The sequence below is a fragment of the Chelonia mydas genome, chromosome 24 (assembly GCF_015237465.2).
Source record: "Chelonia mydas isolate rCheMyd1 chromosome 24, rCheMyd1.pri.v2, whole genome shotgun sequence".
Taxonomy (NCBI): Eukaryota; Metazoa; Chordata; order Testudines; family Cheloniidae; genus Chelonia; species Chelonia mydas.
In genome coordinates this window covers 266,640-287,713 of record NC_051264.2, presented here as the reverse complement: position 1 = coordinate 287,713, position 21,074 = coordinate 266,640, and the positions used below count along the sequence as shown (strand labels likewise).

At 41.7% G+C, this 21,074-nt stretch overlaps 1 protein-coding gene across 4 annotated transcripts in view; it reads right to left on the bottom strand.

Moving 5' to 3' along the window:
- Nucleotides 1-21,074, bottom strand: part of ASH1L (ASH1 like histone lysine methyltransferase) — a 150,316-nt gene that overhangs the window by 74,020 nt on the left and 55,222 nt on the right. For all 4 annotated transcript variants that reach the window (XM_043535000.1, XM_037883017.2, XM_037883020.2 and 1 more), the window contains one exon: nucleotides 10,848-15,543. In XM_043535000.1, coding sequence (XP_043390935.1) covers nucleotides 10,848-15,543 — 4,696 coding nt within the window. The remainder of the gene's footprint in view (nucleotides 1-10,847; nucleotides 15,544-21,074) is intronic.

Below are 21,074 nucleotides of genomic sequence, written 5' to 3'. Positions count from 1 at the left end.
CTACAGCAGGTTAGAAATTTTCATAGATAGGAAATCTTCCAAGACTTGGAAATGCACAACCCAATCCATTTGAATATAATACCGCTGGAGACTTGCAAGCCCGTTCTTAGGATTCTGCTACCATAAAAAGAGGAGTTCAGGTTTTCTCTCTGTCTTAATCTTGTACTCACACAAACTGAAGGCTTCATATATGCCAAGGGAAAACCTGCACATTTCTATAATGTTCTTGGGGTTAGGACAGAAAATAGGGAGGAAATTTCTTGGCCATTGTGCAAGGGACAGATCACCTTTGGGAGGAAGGACAGCACAGTTCTGAGACTAGGAATAGATAAGAGCAGATAAAGCCTGTGAGCCATATTTTCAAAAGTGTTCAGAATTCAGCAGATTCCATTGGAAAAAAAGGTAGCTAACTGGGAACTGAGTTCTTTTGGAAACCTGACTGCTGCTTTAGGTGCCCTAAATGAGAACTATTAGGTACTGAGCTCTTTTGAAAATCTGTCCCTGTGATCCTCCGCCTGCACTCTGGTCAGACTTGACAGCTACTAGAAGAGGTCAGGAGCTTTAATGAACTTGGATTAGGTGCTATAAGAATTTGCTAGCCATAGGCTTGAAGCAGGAGAGAGAAACTGATTTAGAATGAGGTTATGACACTATGGGGAAGGTATGATAACCATGGGCAGGGGTTGAATTTGACACCACAGAGAGATCTACTTTGGGATAGTGACCCAATGTGGACTACTTTTCCTTGGGAAATTTGTGCAGCCCAAATACATTGTGAGTGACCAGATCTATATGTTCCTACATTAGAGAAACTATAGAGTCTACTTACTCCAGAATGGACAGGGAGAGAGTAATCCTCCACCTGTTCTTCCAGGTTAATAGTACTCTTTGAGCGTCAGACAAAGGGAATGACTGCTGGAGACAACTGCAACTATAGATACAAAATGATGGGGTCTAAATTAGCTATTACCACTCAAGAAAGAAATCTTGGCGTCATCACGGATAGTTCTCTGAAAACATCTGCTCAATGTGCAATGACAGCCAAAAAAACTAACTGAATGTTAGGAACCATTAGGAAAGGGATAGATAAGAAGACAGAAAATACCATAATTGCCACTATCAATATCCACGGTATGACCACACCTCGAACACTACCTGCAGTTCTGGTGACCTCATCTCAAAATAGATATATTAGAATTGGAAAAGGTGAAGATTGGGCAACAAAAATTATCAGAGGTATAGAACAGCTTCCATATGGAACATGTGTGTGTTTTATACACCAGACTATGGCTTACAGACCTCAAACTTAACTAGGCATGATAGAAAAAGCAGATTCTCCTTTAGATGAATAGATAGTAAAAGTACTTTTGGATGCAGTTTTCTTCCAGGAACAGATTAATCATAAAAGTGTCTTAATCAGATTAGAGTATGTTTAACAAACTACAAAGACTGTGTACACATGGTTTATTTTTAACAAAGGGAGTTTTCTAAATAACATTATGCGTTAAAATAATATCCAGAAAAGAGATAAATTCAGAACTTTTAAAAAAGAGGGATAAGAGCAATACAATAGCTGTGACCAGATTGTTCAATTTAGGAAACTAACAAATCAAATGCACAGCTGGATGTCACTTGTGGACAACTCAATTTCTTAAGGAATTAGGGAGGACGCTAGGAGAAACTGTGTTGATGAAAAGGTGCTAGGCCTGGTCTCAGGCCCACTGTGAAACCCAGTTAGACTTGTACTCATGCATCCTCTGGCCTGACCTACCTTATTGGCACCTCACTTGTCTGACAAATCCAGACGTCAAAGCAAACAGCAGAGGGTCAACTGTCAAAAGCAGAAGCTGGCAGCACGAAGAAGATGACAAGGAGACCAGAATTTGCTCTTTGTAAAGAGGCAGGCCAGCAGGTGTGTGCAAGCAGGGAGAGAGTATGAACCTTTCTGCCCCTTGAGAGGGGCATGTTTGTCTTCCAACTGTCATCAGGGTGGGAGGTAGACTGGGACAGATTAGAAGAAAACCTTATTTTAGAGAGGTGGAAATAAAGAGGGGATGGCGCTTGTGGTAAAGGAGATTGGGGGCCCTCATTATAAATATACTCTTCCTCAATATCTCAGGCCAGAGTTCTAAGGATGAGTATATTCTTCTGGATCCTAAAGTTTCAGTGAGGTATCAGGTAGACAACAGATGGGCTGTTCGCTCTTCTATGATGCAAAGTAACCCTACAGAAGCTCTCTACAAGGAACACTAGAAGACTATATACATCTTTCTGGAAGTTAGCCCAAAGCACAATCATCTGGCTTACTTACATAACTTTATTGCAATGCATTCCCAGCTGTTAGGAACTGATGCGCAAGTGGTATCGCTAACGGTATGTCTACACTGCAGTTAGACACCCCCATGCCAGCTGACTCAGACTTACAGGGCTCAGGCTACGGGGAAGTTTAACTGTGGAGCAGGCTTGGGCTGCAGCCTGAGCTCTGGGACCCTCCCACTTTGCAGGGTCCTAGAGCCTGATCTTAGCTTGAACCTGAACATCTACACCACAATTAAATAGCCCCTTAGCCCGGGTCAGCTGTGGGTTTCTAACTGCAGTGTACACATACCCTGAAATGAGAACATGGGGGCCTTGAATAATTAGGGCATGTCTACACTGCAATGTAAGCCCATGGTTTGAATTCAGGCTCAAGCCCCGCCCCCCTTCTCTCTATATGCAAATCATGCTAACCCAGGACTTGGACCCAGAGTACCAGGATTCCACAGGAGCTGAAGGCCCAAGACTGAGTCAAGCCAGGATCCAGAGTTCAATTCCTATTGCTTAGTAGTGTAGACTTGTGCTCTGGGGGTCCAGCAAAAGTATCCCCAAATCCCACTTTCTTTGTCCTGTGGACAGTCATGTTTGGTGGACAGTCAAGTTTTCCCGCATTGCACCATAAACAAAGAAATAGAATGGCCCCATTTTGGAAAGGTGATAGGAAGTTTGGGATATGAATGGTTGGACTCGGGCCCACATAAATCAGTGTAGACACTGAGTCCCCAGTTGGGACGTAGGGTTCAACAACTCCTAATCTGAGGTTACAAATTAGTATAGACACTCAAATCCTAGATTAACAAACCCAAGATCTGCTAACTTGAGTTTTACTAACCCGAAGGTTTATACTGCAGTGTAGACATACCCTTAGGGTATGGCATACCCCACAAAGGGTCCGAGAGCCCAGGCTCCAGCCAGAGTGTTTACACCGCAATTTTACAGCCCAGTAGCCCAAGTCCCACAAGCCCGAATCAGATAACATGGGCCAGCCGTGGGTGTTTGACTGCAGTGGAGACACAGCCTTACTGTCCAAGCCATGCTCTAGTCTTGTCATTTAAAGGTGAACTGCAAAGGACTGGTGATTTTTGAGTTAGTATGGATTTATGTGCTGAATGTTTCTGCTAATCACAGAAAGAAAGCAGTGTATAACGAAAAGCTTTAACTTACCTTTTGAAGACTTCTTTTTATCCTCTGTGAAATCCTGACACTTCCTGGTTTACTAGTTGTCCCAGAATGCATGTATCTGTGATGCCACTGATACTAGATATAAGACTTATGGTATCAGTAACATCCCAGAATGATGAAAACACCTGTTTAATAGCTTCAAAGGGTGGACACAAACCTTGTGTGACTGATGAAAAGACTATTCCAGTAGGAATTACACCATATGGAGTGGACAGTCTAAAATACAATATTGTGGTTGGCCCCTAATGACCATTTACTACAATTTTAGAAGGCATTCCCTGCTATTATTCTCACTTCCTACCAGTCATTTTAACTGCTCTGATTCAATCTTCTCTCCACTGTGGCACATAATTTACATCTGCTTTAATAACATGAACTCCCTTTACTGTACCAGAGGTTTTCCTTTCCTTCCACCTTATTGTCTCTAAAGTGTACTGTATACAAATCTGAGTTTTTTATGAATACTTGGTGTTTCAGAATCATACTCCTGTGATGGTAAAAAAGGCAAAAGCAACATGAAACTGACACTGATCTTTTCATAAAACTCTGATTATGGAGCTTGTTCCTAGATGCAGTTCTTAAGGCCTTTGCTGTCTCACACTGCTGATATGCAGCACTAGAAGCTTCTTGTGAATGAGCTGAATGCTGAGCTAAAAGCTGGTTCAACAATAAAAACAGCTGGTTCCAATTGTGGGAAATACACTTACTGAAAGCAATACATTTAATCTGACTCACCAATTATATGCACTACAAGACAGAGGGTGATTCAGAGCCTGCACCAGCAGGTTTTAACCTAAAATGTCTCTACTTTTCCTCTAATTAGACTGTTTCTCATAAAACCCAAGTCAGATCATTCACCATAATGGAATTCCTCAGGAAATTCCCAGAACTGCACTAACTACCACAACTAGTTTTCTACTCCTCATATTTAAACTTAACCCCTTGATGACTTAGCATTTTGGAGCTTTCTTCATAAATAGCAGGAAGAGCTACATAAGGTTAGTTCCTATGTAACTAAAATATTTTTAATAATCTGAAATATAGAGCTAGGAAAGTCACAATTATTATTATTATTACACATGAATACACTACCAATCATCATGGTATCTGGCATTTTACATGGGTTAAATTGGATCACTGAATCATAACACAAACACGTGCTTCAAACAACTAATATAATTTACTCAGATATTCTTTTTAAACAAACACAGAGACTAACAGCTAATCCTAATATAATTCCTGCAAGACAGCAACCCAGTGAGCTAAAATATAAATATAAATATAAGATAAAAATATCCCCTATCATTGGCATGAAACACACACAATCATATTTCTATTGCCCTTTCTTTAAAAATTATTTTCCACGACTTCAGAACCAATGATGAGACACATCTATGCAACGAGCTTTGACTTTTGCTAGCCTAAGACTCCATTTGCTACCTTTTTCATTTTTTTTAAAAATTACCACAATTTTGTTCCTTGCTGGAGGCAGAAAAGGAAGCACTTCTATACTGCATAGCACAGTATTCAAAAGACAAGAATCAACAATATTAAAGTTGCCTGTGCAACCTTAACTCTGCCCTCCATATATATGTATTACAATGTAGTCTCTTATTATAGGGATCACATATTACTTTTTCAACATATTATATATGCAAGTAAGCAAGACTCCTTAAATGCACTCTCTCTTTCACTAATTGTGCAGAAGCGTGCACCACTGCATAGAAGCTTTCTTTATCCTAACATTCCAAGCTTCTGAGCAGCTTCAAACAGCCACCATTTTAAAAATTTCAACCTCCCAAACAAATGACTAGTTTTTTTCCTTCCAAATGTGGAATCCCGCCTCTACCCTCCCAAGTCCCATAATGGACAATATTCAGTCCTGAAGTTGTGACGGGTATAAGAGCTAATATTTTTGTCCCAGCAGAGCTAGAAATGAGAGCTTGATATCACTGGAAAGATGAAAATCTTCCCTTTTCAAAAAGAACAGGAGTACTTGTGGCACCTTAGAGACTAACAAATATATTTGAGCATAAGCTTTCGTGAGCATCCGATGAAGTGAGCTGATGCGCAAATAAATTTGTTAGTCTCTAAGGTGTCACAAGTACTCCTGTTCTTTTTGCGAATACAGACTAACACGGCTGCTACTCTGAAACCTTCCCTTTCCAGTGGCACACACAGCACTTTTATAGCTGTAGAAGGGCAAGATATACCAGATTTTGAAGTTATGATATTTTTATGTATAGAAAAGCTATAAAGTCATTAAAATAAGTTTATATAGTTTTTCACTTCCAGGGAGACTATATCATTTTACTCATAACTAAGGCAACTGTCTTTTACAGGAGGAGGTATAAAAGAAATAGTTCCATTGACAATTTAAAAAACCTTAATGTCACTATCACAACATGTGTTCTATATATACTTGTGTAGTAAATATTTAACTAAGTTATGATTAATCACTACTCTATTCCTTTACATGCTGTACCTGTTGATGTCTTTCTTCATATGAAAGCCAACTTTCTATCCTGAAATACATGAGAAATCTAATTTGCCACTTCCTGCCCATAGGCAATATTTCAGGCTGACTATATGCTACTTGGGCCTAAATGCATTCTCCATGACTCCTTCAAGAGGGAATCTCTTCCAGTACATCAGTTCATAATGGCGCTGCAAGGGCCCAATTACTTACACTATTCATAATGGCCTTTGCTGGTACATCTAAAGCTGTGATGTTCATTTCATTTTCAGGCAGCTGATTAGCGATGGTTGTAGCTTTAAGTGGATCCTGGATTCTAGAGAGACCAATCAAATGGATCCTTTGTTTAATTAGTTTTCCATTTTTACCTTAGAGACAGAAGTTTAGAATACACTGGAGCTCTTGGCAGCTTGTGATGTTTACAAGCAGCTTCAAAAGAATGTCTGTCTGTTTGAGTAGTTTCTTGTTGGAAAACTTGAAAGGTTGCTCTAGCTAATATAACAGTCTCTGTTTTCTATCCAGTACCGGAAAACAAGGTGCTTTCTATCCCAGCACCTGAAGATGAGATATATCTTGTTTTTGTGCTTCTACATTTTCTCCAGATTACAGATAATAAGGAGTTTAGCTTGAGGAAATCTTCTTTACAAGTTAAATTTACAGACATGTGGTCAACAAACACATCGTGACCACTGCTCTACCATCTAAAGTGGTACATCCAATCTGTTTATGTGGGTGCATCTACATCACCCATCACCGCACCTACATCAACTCACCAACCTATTAAAATTATTTGAGGGGGTCAACAAATATGGGGACAAGAGTGATCTATTTGACACAGTGTACTTGGACTTTCATAAAGTCTTTGACAAGGTCCTACACCAAAGGCTCTTAAGCAAAGTAGGCAGTCATGGGGTGAGAGGAAAGGTCCTCTCATGGACCAGTAACTGGTTAAAAGATAGGAAACAAATGTTAAGAATAAATGGTCAGTTTTCCATAGCGGAGAAAGGTAAATATCGAGGTCCCCCAAGGCTCTGTACTGGAACCTGTGCTCTTTAACATATTCATAAATAATCTGGAAAAAGGGGTAAAAAGCGAGGTGGCAAAGTTGGCAGACAATACTAAATTACTCAAAATAATTAAGTCTAAAGCTGACTCTCAAAACTGGATCACTGGACAACAAAATGGCAGAAGAAATTCAATGTTAATAAATGCCAAGTAATGGACATTTGAAAAAATAATCCCAACTATACATACAAAATGATGGGGTTTAAATTAGCAGTTACCACTTAAGAGAGATTTTGGAGTCATTGTGGATAGTTCTCTGAAAACATCTTCTCAATGTGCAGTGGCAGTCAAAAATGCTAACAATGTTAGGAACCATTAGAAAAGAGACAGATAATAAGACAGAAAATATCACCTGTAGGCAAAAACTTTTCACAAAGTGATCACTCCGTATCTGATCTTTCAATATTCACCTTCAAAGTAAGCCTGCACAACACCACCTTCAAAACCTAACTCTGGGAACTTAAGTTCATAATGCTGCTGGACACTAAAAACCATGGACTTAATGGGGACCCTGGTTTCATGGCTCATTACAATTATCTGTAACACACACCTGCCTGGTATCCCTTAATGGCTCACTTCAAGTCTCTTTTGCATAACAATCTAAACCTTATTGCCCACTCACCATCTCAAGTGACCTCCTACAATGTCATGTGTTACCACTTATGCTTAACCATCTGTCTCAACTTGTGTTTAGCTCAGACATTCTGATTTTCCCCCCCAAACCTGAAGAACTCTGTGTAGTTTGAAAATTTTTATCTTCCACCAACAAAAGTTGGTCCAAAAAAAGATATCACCTTACCTACCTTTTGTGAGCTACAGCTCACTTCATCGGATGCTGTAGCTCACGAAAGCTTATGCTCAAATAAATTGTTAGTCTCTAAGGTGCCACAAGTACTCCTTTTCTTTTTGCGAATACAGACTAACACGGCTGCTACTCTGAAACCTTACCTACCTTGTGTCTCTCATATCCTGGAACCAACACGGCTACACCACCATTGTAAACAGGTTTGAAAATTGTAGAGTGTATGTATATTCTGAACTGTAATTCAGTAAAAATGCCATCACGGGATTCTCTGTTTATTGTCTCATGTTAGCTTTCACTTCAACTTTGCTCAAGTTATAAGTAAAAAGATAGTTAGATAACTTATCAGTTATCAGAGTAACAGCCGTATTAGTCTGTATTCGCAAAAAGAAAAGGAGTACTTGTGGCACCTTAGCGACTAACCAATTTATTTGAGCATAAGCTTTCATGAGCTACAGCTCACTTTATCGGATGCATACTGTGGAAAGTGTAGAAGATCTTTTATACACACAAAGCATGAAAAAATACCTTCCCCCCACCCCACTCTCCTGCTGGCAATAGCTTATCTAAAGTGATCACTCTCCTTACAATGTGTATGATAATCAAGTTGGGCCATTTCCAGCACAAATTAGGTTATGCAAACCAACCTGGAATATTAATATTAAGATGTATTCTTCCTGGTTCATGCATCACCATCATTATTACTGTTATTATTTTGCAATAGCATCTAGAGCAGGGGCGGGCAAACTTTTTGGCCTGAGGGCTACATTGGGTTTCCAAAATTGTATGGAGGGCTGGTTAGGGGAGGGTGTGTCTCCCCAAACAGCCAGGCGTGGCCCAGTCTCCGCCTCCTATCTGACCCCCCCCCCCCCCCCCGCTTCTCGCCCCCTGACAGCTCTCCCGGGACTCCTGCCCCATACAACCCCCCCATTCCCTGTCCCCTGATGGCCCCCCACTGGGACTCCTGCCCCATCCACCACCCCCTGCTCCCTGTCACTTGACCACCCCCGGACTCCCCACCCCTGACTGCCCCCCACCACCCCATCCAAGCCCCCATCTCATTCCTGACTGCCCCCGGGACCCCTGCCCCATCCAGCCCCCCTGTTCTCCATCCTCTGACCGCTCCGACCCCTATCCATACCCCCGCCCCCTGACGACCACCCTGAACTCCCCTGCTCCCTATCCAACCCCCCCTACCCCCACCCCCTGCCCCCTTACCTGGAGATACTTACCTGCCTGGAGCACCGATGGCTGGCGGCACTACAGCCGCACCGCCCTGAGCACGGGTCAGGCCACAGCTCTGCAACTGTGCTGCCCGGCCGCCCAGAGCATTGTGCCAGTGGCACCCTGAGGCTGCCGGGAAGGGGGAACAGCGGGGGAGGGACTGGGGACTAGCCTCAGAGGCCAGGAGCTCAGGGGCCAGGCAGGAGGGTCCTGCGGGCCGGATGTGGCCCGCGGGCTGTAGTTTGCCCACCTCTGGTCTAGAGGCCCCAATCAGGCATCTAGGCTGCATTGTAGTAAGCACTGTAAACATGTAACCAAATGAAAGTCCCTGTCCCAAAGAGTTTACAATTTAAGGCTATGTCTACACTATGCATCTTTTGGCGACACAGCTGTGCCGCTACAGCCATGCTGCTAAAAGATGCGCAGTGTAGTCGCTCTTTGTTGGCGGGAGAGAGTTCTCCTTCCAATAAAAAAATTCCACCCCCAAAGAGAGGCGATAGCTCTGTCAGCAGGAGAGCTCTCCTGCTGACAAAGTGCTGTTCACACCGGCGCTTTTAGTCGGTAAAACTTTTGTTGTTCGGGGGGTGTTTTTAATCACACCCCTGAATGACAAAAGTTTTACCAACAAAAGTCCAGTGTAGACAAAGCCTAAATATAACATGAGACACAACAGATGGATACAAAAAACAGATGGAAGCACAAAGTAACCGAGACTCTATTATGATAAGCAGCAGTCAAAGCACACCAACTGCCTAGTCACGAGTAATAAAGATTCTGCAATGGAATTTAGTTAACAATTCTGTCGATGCACAGAGTATTAAAGAATCCAGCTGACTCTCCCATAACTGCATTGACTCTATAGTACCATGGAGAGTAAAACAGAAAAAAATATTTTATTTGGTTAAGCAAGTAGATATGATTTATGAACACAAAGGGATACAGGATCTGTTGTACAAAAAGGTACTAATTTTATATAGTTACTTTTCCGACTATTACCATACTTTAAAAACGGAACTGAGTTATTAAGAGTAAAGAAGAATCTGAACATTTTCTTACAGCACGGGGGCAAAAAAGTATATTACTGGCTAGCTCAAAACCAGCCAAATAAAATTTTACCAAATTAAACAAACACAAAAAAACCAACACATTTTACTTTTAGACTGGAATCAAGCATGAGAAATTTCAATCCAAAGAACTATTTCCCCAGAAAGTTAAAAGTGCTCAAAAATAGGAGCTTATAATGGAAGTGCATCCTTAATCATAATGATAGTATTGTTAAGCAAAACAGTAATAAAGGATTGTGTGAAATTCCACTTAGGTAATCTTGATAGTGTCTCCATGCATAAGACAGTACAATACACTATTTCCAGTACTGTATAGGACAGTATTCCAATACAGTGGAGATACTCAAAGTGAAAAACAGCATTTCAGAACCCCATTATACTGGCACACCTCTACCCCGATATAACATGACCCAATGTAACATGAATTCGGATATAACATGGTAAAGCAGTGCTCCGGGGGGGCGTGGGGCTGCGCGCTCCAGTGGATCAAAGCAAGTTCGATATAATGCGGTTTCACCTATAACCCGGTAAGATTTTTTGGCTCCTAAGGACAGCGTTATATCAGAGTAGAGGTGTAGTTTCCTAATATAGAAAAATTTTTATAAGCCAATGTAACTTTTGCCACCAAACCTTTTAAAAAATATCTTATTAGATATGGAATACAATAATATAGTAATACCATCAACAAGAAGGGAGGTAGCATAAAAAGCTCTCCTACCTGACAGTGGCTGTAGTGCCTTTTCAATAGAAGGCAATGGGTCCTTTCTGAGAGGTCGGCTGAGTGAAGCCTCCTGTACACTGAAGAGTCCAGGGCCGTCAGTTAATTTTTTACGTCCACTAGTGCTGGTAGAGTTAGTGACTCTGCAGCTGCCTATTGCACTTGTGAAAAGATTTGTGTGTTCATCACTGGTAGCTGGCTCAGAGCTAGGGGTAAATCCTCCCAAGGACAGACCTGCAGAGTTTTCAGAACAGTCTATCTGTAATGGTGTCTGTAATCCCAATGCTAAGGAATTGGACTCCGAAGGCTCTCTCCTTACCCACTGTTCCTCTCTGCTTAGCAAACCCTTTGAAGGTGAAAGGTGTGGACAAGACATATGACATCTGTGTTTCTCTTTATGTTTATATCTCTCACCAATAGCCTCCTTCCCAAATCTGTAGCGCTTCAAGGATTCCAGGACTGTTCTGGAAGAGCTGTTAGCTGTTATAGTGTCCATGGAAACCTGTGGTTGCTCTGAAGAACGATGTTCTCTATGTTTATGACGATGTCTGTGTTTATGTTCAAGCATCCAGCCATAGGCCATTTCAGGTGGAACACTGGGGTAGGTGCTCATAGAGAGGAGTGGAGTCCTGCTAGTTGTGAGGAAGGCTTCTTGACGTAGAAGCTTATGCTTCTTCTTGTGGTATTTGGCAGGGTTAAGAAGCAAATGGCCTGTATGCATGTAAGAAGGTGGTGGCAGTGGGGTAGTAAAAGAAGGAGAAGGTGGTGGAGGATAAAGAGTTGGAGGATACCTTCCATAATAACCTAATCCTATTGGAGCAGCTGCAAGGGGAGAAGGAGAATAAGGCATGCCATAAGAGGGATAGAATCCAGTACTGGAAAGAGGAAAACTAAGACTATGCATGAAAGGCATTTCTGCCATAGCCTCCCGCATCTTGGGGGGTCTGCCTCTCTTCTTCTTTAAATCAGGTTTTCGAATGTAGTGCAAAGGATCTAAAGGAAATGTTGGATGAGTATAGAAGCTATTAAAGTTTATCCTAAAAATAGTAGGCAGTAGGTCTCGGGGTATAAAGTGATGACTTCTGTGGGTTATTCTAATTTCACTCAAACGACTTATTAGTTCCTCTAACTCAGCAAGAAAATCAGGGTCTTGCCTACCTCGGAGCTGAGGATATTTCTTTTTCCTTTTTCGCTTCTGTCTTTTCATTTTGTCGTAGCTGAGGTAATCATGACCCCTACGCTTACATTTATGTTTATGTTTTTCTTTTAGGCTACTTAAAACTGTTGAGGTTTCAGGGGAAATGAGGGAAACATGTTCAAATGAATGTCTTTTCTTCTTCTGCCCACAGAATTTCTCTGCTCGGTCTGAAGTACTGTTATTATCTGTTCCTATTCCACTGTCACTGGGAACTGTCTCATCGCTGTGAGACTCACTAATTGGTGAAGGAGTGGCTTCCTTCAGAGATGTCAGTTCACTTAAGTGAGAAGGAGAGCTCGGCAATAAAGTAGGAGGAGATAATCTCCTCCTTCCTTTGGAGGCCTTTTTCATTGCAAGGGTCTGAACTACACTTCCTTGTCTGGAGTGTATATGTAAATATGGCACTGAACTGGGCTCAACAAATCCTGCATCACTGCTGACAGGGCTCTGCCCCCCACTTGCTGCAGAAGACTGAGAGCACACTGGAGATGGAAGAACCTCTGAATTATTAGCTGCTGAAGGCAGCAAAGGAGGAAGTACTTGTCCCAGTATTGTCCCCGCTGTTTGCTGGGTAGTATTCTCAAGAACAGTTAAACTGGCAGAATTACTAGTTAAAATACCATTTAGGACAGCTTTAGGTTTCCTACCTCTTCTCTTTCCTATGTAAATGGTTCCTTTCTTGCTGACATTTATCTGCTGGCCTAATTTTGAACCAAATGTGGCAGCAAGAGTTGACACTGTATTGTGGAGTTTTGATTGCACTTTCCCTTTGTTATTAGGCTCCACTGTGCTAGAGAGGATTTGATTCAAAAGCTTTTTTCGCTTCAAAGTTTTCATTTTGTTTATTTTTCGGATAATTGTTTTCATTAATTGCCCATTACTTCTCTTGGTAACTTTTCTATCTGATTCTACCTCAACGTCTCTCATGCTACACAGAGTTTTCTGAGCTTCCTCTGGACCGCTGACCTGGTCCTTCCTCCCAAAAAAATCCCCACTACATTGCTGATCACTTTCAGATTCCACTTTGTTTGAATTATCTGTAGCAACAAAAGATGCCACAGACAGAATAGGTGGTTTCATTTTAACAGCGGATCTGATCTGTCTTTTAGGTCTCCCTCTCTTCTTAGGAAAAGTCTGTCCTGTTAAGCTTTGTTTTAGGGAGGGAATTTCTATCTCTGGCTGCAGAACAGGAGGCTCTTGCTCTTCCTTTGACTGCACTGAGAAGACTTTTGATGCTGGAATTTTTAGGGTTCTCTTTGGGGGACCTTCCAGCTGGGGCATCTCCTTTGATTTAGGCCTTCCTCTTTTGGGCTTATAAATTTCTGGTAAGATGTCACCCGACACACACACACTGGAGGGCTGTTTGTGAGTACTATAGAATTTTTGAGTCTGTTTGTCAGCTTCAGTTAACAGAGCAAGAGACTGTCCGCTGCTAGATTTGCTCAGTTTTGGCAACTGATGTTTGACAAATTCATGCTCTATAAATGAAGTTGACCCTATATTTTTCAAGAACTTAGCCTGCTCCAGACTACTGTTTGATAGTGCAGTGCATGAAATGTTTTTAAAAAGCTCTGACCTTTCTAATTCTAGACCCTTTGGAGGCCGACATATGTTTCTAGACACCACTTTAGTCCATCGTGGTTTCCTTCCTTTTCTTTTCTTTAGAGATTTTGACTGAGTAGCACTCAGGTCCTCAGCTCCTTGGCAAGGTTTCCCTGATGCAGTTATTGCACCAATCTTTAGAAACTGTTTGGTATTAAACAAACTTGTGAAGCTAACCACTGAAGAGGTGATGGTAGCATGAACATTTGATTCAGTTGCCAGACTGGTTTTTTTCCCTATGGAAGGATTAGTTCTTGTGGTGTCTGTGTGTGTGGCTTTTGAATCATTTAATTCTTTATCCACACCTTTAAAATCAGTGCTCAGACTGTGATTCAATGATCTATTCAGGTTCAGAAGTGTACTGTCGGAAGAAAACTGAGTCTTCCCAATCTGCTCAGAAATTCCTTCTAAGAGATCTGCTGTGGTGGTACTTATATGTGATGGATTTGAAGCTAACTGAGAGGAGGTTGCTGTGGGGCTCCTGTTTAAGGTAGTAACAGACACTGTGGGTGAGGGTGATGGGAGGTTTCCCTCTCCGACAGCACTAAATGGGGACTTTGCTGTAGATACATCTGAAGCTCCTCCTGTCCTGAAGTCTGGTGAAGTGCAATATACTGGAAGCTGCTTTTCATGCTTAGATGTTTCATAAGTCCCCTTTTCATTGCATTGGAAACTGTCCTGTTGAATACAGGTTCCTTCATTAAATATTTCTTTGTCTATACCAGCAACCTCTTTTCGAACTGAAATCTTTTCCAAGATATTGTCTTTATTCTGTCTTATAATATGTTTCTCAAAAGTTTTACTGCTGATATTATCTTTCAGTAATTCTGTAGTCTCATGGCTTTCAAGATTATTGAGGTTTGTACTGCAAGAAAGCTTGAAGGGCTCTGAGGCAGGACAGAGAGAATCAGCTTTCAGACTTCCAGAGTCCTTGTTAATCAATCCTGCTGAAGTGCCAATTCCCGGCTGTTTCTTCCCAGAGTCTTTGTTAACCAGTCCCACTGGGGTGCCAATCCCTAGCAGCTTCTTCCCAGAGTCTTTGTTAATCAATCCTGCTGGGGTGCTAATCCCCACCAGCTTCTTCCCCAACTCCTTGTTTACCAATCCCGTTGGGGTAACAATCCCCAGCAGCTTCTTCCCCGACTCCTTGTTAACCAATCCCACTGGGGTGCCAATCCCCAATGACTTCTTCACCAGCTCCTTGTTAACCAATCCTGTTGGGGTGCCAATCCCTGGTGGTTTCTTCCCAGAGTCCTTATTAACTAATCCAGCCACAGAGTTAGTCACTGGCTGCTTCTTCCCAGAGTCCTTGTTAATTAATCCAGATGGAGTGCCAGTCCCTGGTGGCCTCTTTCCAGAGTCCTTGTTAATCACTCCAGCTAAAGAGCCAATCCCTGGTGGCTTCTTCCCAGAGTCTTTGTTAACCAATATGGCTGCAGTGCCAGTCCCCAGTGGCTTCTTCCCTGAGTCCTTGTTAACCAATCCAGCAGCAATGCTAGTTCCTGGCAATTTCTTTACTAAGTCCTTGTTAACCAGTCCAGCTGCAGTTCCAGTTCCTGGTAGCTTCTTCCCAGAGTTTTTAACCAACCCAGATGCAGTTCCAGTTCCTGGCTTCTTCTGCTTTGTTTTGGAAGACTTTGAGGGGGGGCAAATTGCAATAAGTTGAGCCAATTTTTCTGTTACAGTTGTTGCTCCATTAATTTGTGCTCTATCCTTCAAGTCAGGATCACGGCTACCAACAAGAGTAGAAGGAGCTGACGTTACATAATCTGTCATTTCAGTGGGTAGTGGAGAAAGCTTCTTCGATACAGGATTTGTTTCTCCTTGTATGTCTTCCTCAGCACGGAATTCAACTGTTGCAATTTCTCCAGATTTCTTGCAAAACTTTGAAGGGTCCTAAAAGTTTAAATAAGAAAAATACTTTAGAAACCAAATAAAACCAAAGTAAATTTTCTCTAATCATACTACCCTATAGTGTTGATGTAATTAATCATTGCTTGTTTGATAAGGGATCACTGTGAATGAGATGTTGCATCTCAATGGACTGTATCATTTTTAAAATAACACATTTCAGTGGACATGTACAGGCTTTTATAAAACAACTATCACCCACACACCTTCGCAGCACCCAGTTCAAGTAATTTAATCTCTTCTACTGATTGGAACGGTGATGGGCTTTCATCACAGTAGGTTGCTAACTGTGCTAAAATATACCAAACTGCATGGTGGTTTGTGCACTGGAAAAATGAGGACTACAGACTACCAAAATTATTTGCTGCCGTGGCTCAAACCATATTTGAAACCTAGTCTCTAGAGGTGAAAAGCTATGCTAATACAATAATCCATTAAATCACTAAATCTTTTGGGGATGTTCCAGTAAATTAACCTTTTCCTTACAGAGGATTTTCATCTTTTATATATCACTTCCAATAGTGATCCTAGAAATGCATGAGATGTATTAACTTCTATTGGGAGCTGGGGGAGGAACTGACACTTATTCCTTATAATTATCAGGTAATGAAGTAGAAAGTACAAGGCTTGAAGAAACTTACCTGATACCTACTGGCCTGAGATTAAGCCTACTACCCAGGGTGAAAAATATTGGTGCTACCATGCCCACCCAACACTATCCTCCCTGACATTTAAATTAATACAACAATTGTATACTGTTTATTTTTACTGTACTTAATTGACAATCAATTTTGTATTTAATAAATTTTACAAAACTAACTTGGGCTGGCCAAATAGCAGAAAAAATATTTGTTGAATATATTTAAATGTCACCATAATTCATTTAATATTATTTGGTGAACAGGAGGTGACAAGCAATAGAGCTGCTCAAATACTGCAAAACAAAATTGTTGAGATATACCAGTGATGTTAATTGAGTGTATTGTAATATATTAGCAGTGTCCTTTTTGACCAGTCTCACTTACTCCAGTCTCATGCTTTTGATAGACCTTCTTTCCCTTCCTGGCTTATGTTCTTATGTGGCTTCACCCACTGTTTTATGTAGTCTTCAGCAGCCAAAATTTTGATTAAAAAAAGGAGTCTAAATTTAGGCTCCTATGTTCATGTAAAGTCAATGGGATTTGTGCTCCTAATTCACTTAAGCACTTTTGAAAATCCCATAACTAAGGCACCTATATACAGACTTGGCGTCAGGAGTAAGGCCCTCAGCCACATCTGCTCAGTATTCCTGATACCTTAATGAGCCAGCCAGGCTGCCTGATGGACCACTTTGCCTGATTGGCTGAGGAAGCCAGCAGGCCAGCTCTTAAACCTAACAGCAGCAGCTATTCTCTGGCTGCTCAATGCACATGACCATGGGTCTCTGCCTCCCTAAGCTTGTCTCTCCAAGCCGCCTCCTCCACATCTCTAGCCCAGACCCTGTTCTGCACCCAGGCTTGCTCCTACCTCAGAACCAGCTCTGCTTCTGCCATCCCAGACTCCTGGTAATCCGGCTCTGACCCTCGGCTTTGATTCTGACTCCACCTCAACCCCTGGCTCTGGCATTCGGGCTCTGACTTTGGTCCTGACCCTCAACTCTGATTCCTGACTTCAACTCTGTCTTACCCCTTGTCTCTGGCACTTGGACTCTGACCATTAGGCCTAACTGCCTATGACCCAGTCCACTGACACTTGGGAGCCTAATTTCTGGCTCCTATTTTCAAAAATTTTAGCCAATAGTCTATTTCCTCTTTTCCGTCTCTCTCTTTCTCCATTCCTCCTATAGCTCTCTTTCTTTCCCTTTTGTTACGTTGTGGACTCTGACTCCTGCCTGATATTTCATGTTTCTCCTTTCTTCTCCAATATCTCTTTACATGCTGTGCTTCTCTTTTCTAATGCATCCTATCAATCAATTCCCTCTTACACCCACCCATGCTCCCATATATAGGGCTTGGAAGTTTTACTAGACAGTGAAATATTTGAGACCTCACTGTCTGGGGCAAAACCAAAATGAGAGGCAATCCCTGCCTCCCTGAACTGCTGGGATAGGGAAATATACTAGAAATCTTACCAAGATACTGTCCCAGGACCCTGCTCAGTTTGCTTCATATTTTGTAAAAGTCTTTGACTAGCAAGAGTGATAAATCGCAAACTCTCTGACTGTCAGAAGGTGCACACTCTCACTCTCTCTCTATATATATGCGTGTGTCCCTCCTTCAAACCCAGGGCTTCTTGTTTTCTTCAGAAAGGTGCCTCAGCTACACTACCCTTCTCCCAACTCTCTCTTATAGATCCTGCTCCTCAGTGAATAGTTCCAGCGCTGGCCTCTACTGCGGTTCAACTCAGAGCTTTCTCAAGTAGCACTGTAGCAAAATTCAGTTAATTCTTGTCAGTTTCACAAAACTGGAATATTTTCCAAAAAGGATCTGAACAGCAACAGTGAAAATGGAGAAGGCTGATCAATTTTCATTTTGTTCCAGGTTAAAAAGCTCTAAAAGCAGCAGTAAATACTTCGTGTGTCTGTTGGCAGATTTAGGAAAACAGCATTGCACTTAGTTTACCCTCAGGACACATCTGAAAAGTTGTTTCAAACTATAAGAACTCGAACTGTCCTCTTCAAGTCATGTACTAATTTGGACCAAGTCCCAAAGCATGTGCTCAGGTTTTGATTGCCTGCAATATATTCTTGGAGAAAGATGCAGATCAAACTAGTCTTTGATGGGATAGGTGGTCAAGATCTTGAAGCTTTGTTTTTAAATGAGCATAGGTTCTGCAGAAATTGATGGCACTCACCCTGAAAAGCTTCTTCCTCATGCTGGGTGAGTACATATTTCAAGCTCACAGAAAATAACTGTCAAACGTGTAACGTATAACGTGTGTGTGTGTGTGGAGAAATAAACTGAAACTACTGCTGAATTAAAGACAAGAGGTTGGAAGAAATCTGTATTTTTGCCTGCAACTCGAGAAACCAGGCCTCTGTCCTAGTTTGGAAACCAAGTATTTTGAATTTTACAGTTTAAAAAAAAAAATCACTTAATCACAGGTATGTTAACAGAAAATATCTGGTTTAACAAACACGTTTCGGAAACCAATTTCATTTTGTTCACTGGATATCAAATAAAACAAATCCAGTTAACAGAGACATCTTGATATTGAGAATATTTTGTCTTCCTAGGAGACTTCTATATCAATAGGCTGCTAGTGTAGTTACAAACCATTATGAAAGGCAACATTTATAACCTGGATCAACAGAACAGCTCTTTGTTTACCATATTCTCTAGAACAGGGGTGGCCAACCTGAGCCTGAGAAGGAGCCAGAATTTACCAATGTACATTGCCAAAGAGCCACAGTAATACGTCAGCAGCCCCCCCATTAGCTCCCCCCACCCCTGGCTCCTAGCACCTCCCACTCACCAGCAGCCCTCCCAAACATCACCTCCCCACACCTCCCGATCAGCTGTTTCGTGGCATGTAGGAGACTCTGTGGGGGAGGGGGAGGAGCAAGGGCATTGCAGACTCAAGGGAGGGGGCGGAGTTGGAGCAGGGCCTGTGGGAGAGCCAGGGGTTGAGCAGTGAGCACCTCCCGGCACACTGGAAAGTTGGCACCTCTAGCTCCAGCCTCAGAGTCAGCGCCTATACAAGGAGCTACATATTAACTTCTGAAGAGCCGCATGTGGCTCCAGAGCCACAGGATGGCCACCCCTGTCTAGAATCTTAAATAATTGAGGGCTGGTGACATCAAGTGATTTATCTAAATAAAAATAAATCACTCACATGCTATTGTCTGACTGATTAACTTGCTGAACCATGTAAACAGTCAACTGAACTGCAAAGACAGTATTTCATCACCTTTCTCCATTATCAATTACTTAAGAGCTCAGCCAATCAAAATATTTTGAATCCCTAAAGCTTCTTTACTGCAACAAGAGTGTCTGGTGTTCAAATAAAGCTAGGATTAAAAAAAATTAAATAATTCTGATCATTTAAAAAAGTGATTTCTAAAATGTTCCTAGATGAACCTGGGAATACCACTGAAGTAATAAGGCTTTTCACTTCACAGATCTCTCAACATCAAAGGGAGTCCTCCTCCTGCTTATAAACATATAGCATTACTAAGGTTTGAACAATTATCTATTTTTATGATTTAGTTTCTCATAACTCATTACTTATTTGTTTCACAGCACCCAAAAGTGTGGTAAATTGCCTTCCTGACACATAAAAACACATGGGTCCTGCCCTGAAGTTCTTATAATTTGACTAAAGATGATGAACAAGGGCATGGGGAATGTGAGAGGAGGACAAGGGTTGCAATAGCAAGATTGTATGATTGCATAGGAAGTATTGCAACCATCTTAATGAATTTAATGTTGTCTTCTTTGAAGATATGTTTTAAACTGTTTAATTTATATTATAAAAGTTAGGAGTTTGTGTGTGAGCACTTGGGTTGAAGTGTGAGAGGGGCGTGGTGGGAAGGAGAAGTTGCAGGAGTGAGAGACAGGAGTGCCTAAAGGGAAGCTGAGTGAGAGGGAGATGGAAATGGAAAAGGAGGAAGGGAAGATTAATGAGAAACATAATAGATAAGAGATAGTGAGGATGGGCACCTGAAGGGTCACAGTGATAGCAGAGGGGTGATGTAAAGGGGGACCAGCCACCAGTGACAATACAGCAAATGTGAAAAAGCATCTTGAGTTCAAGATCTGGTAGCCTCAGTGGCTAGGACTTTTTTAATCCTAGCTGCTTCTGGACTGACAGTCCAGCCTCCTTCCCATTAACTGTAGTTCCCTCATTTTAGAAGAGGGGACTGTAGGCAAGCTGCTGACAGCCCTTTGACCCTGGAATTCAAAAGTGATACATATAGTTGATAATAACTGGAGAACTAGATATTTTATTATTTTCAAATACTTCCTCCCACCAAAGGCTTTGGTCTTTATCATCACCTAAAACATACAGATAATCTTTGGAGGCACAGTGAGAGTTTCTAATTTTCCTGAAATGTTGCAGACTTTAACCTCTTTACTGCCCATCAATACTAAACCAAAGAAACTAGACTCATTTACCACTTCCTCCCACCTCTTGGTTGCAGACCTGTCTTCAAACTGCCTCCCAGGCTGTCTCTACATTGATAATTTAGGTAAGTCTTCCACTATTAATTCAGCATCAGTCCAACTCCAACAGTTCTAGCAATGTTGTGAATGCTAGTATAGACAAATAACCATGTCATCAAACATTGCTCAGAGTAGGTCAGACAACATGGCAGTATATATGTCTGTGGTCAGCCTACATTACATTTTCAGATCTTTGCTAGTACCTGTGCTAGATCACGGGTAGGAGAATTGTCTAAAATTCTCTGCATAGATTAGGCCCCAGTAGCTGAATGTCACTTTCCACAATGCTCACTGCCCTGCTGGCCCAAGAAGTGACTCCAGAAATCAAACAGTCTTCCACAAAGCAGCGATGTGTTCTTGATTAAAGTCCTT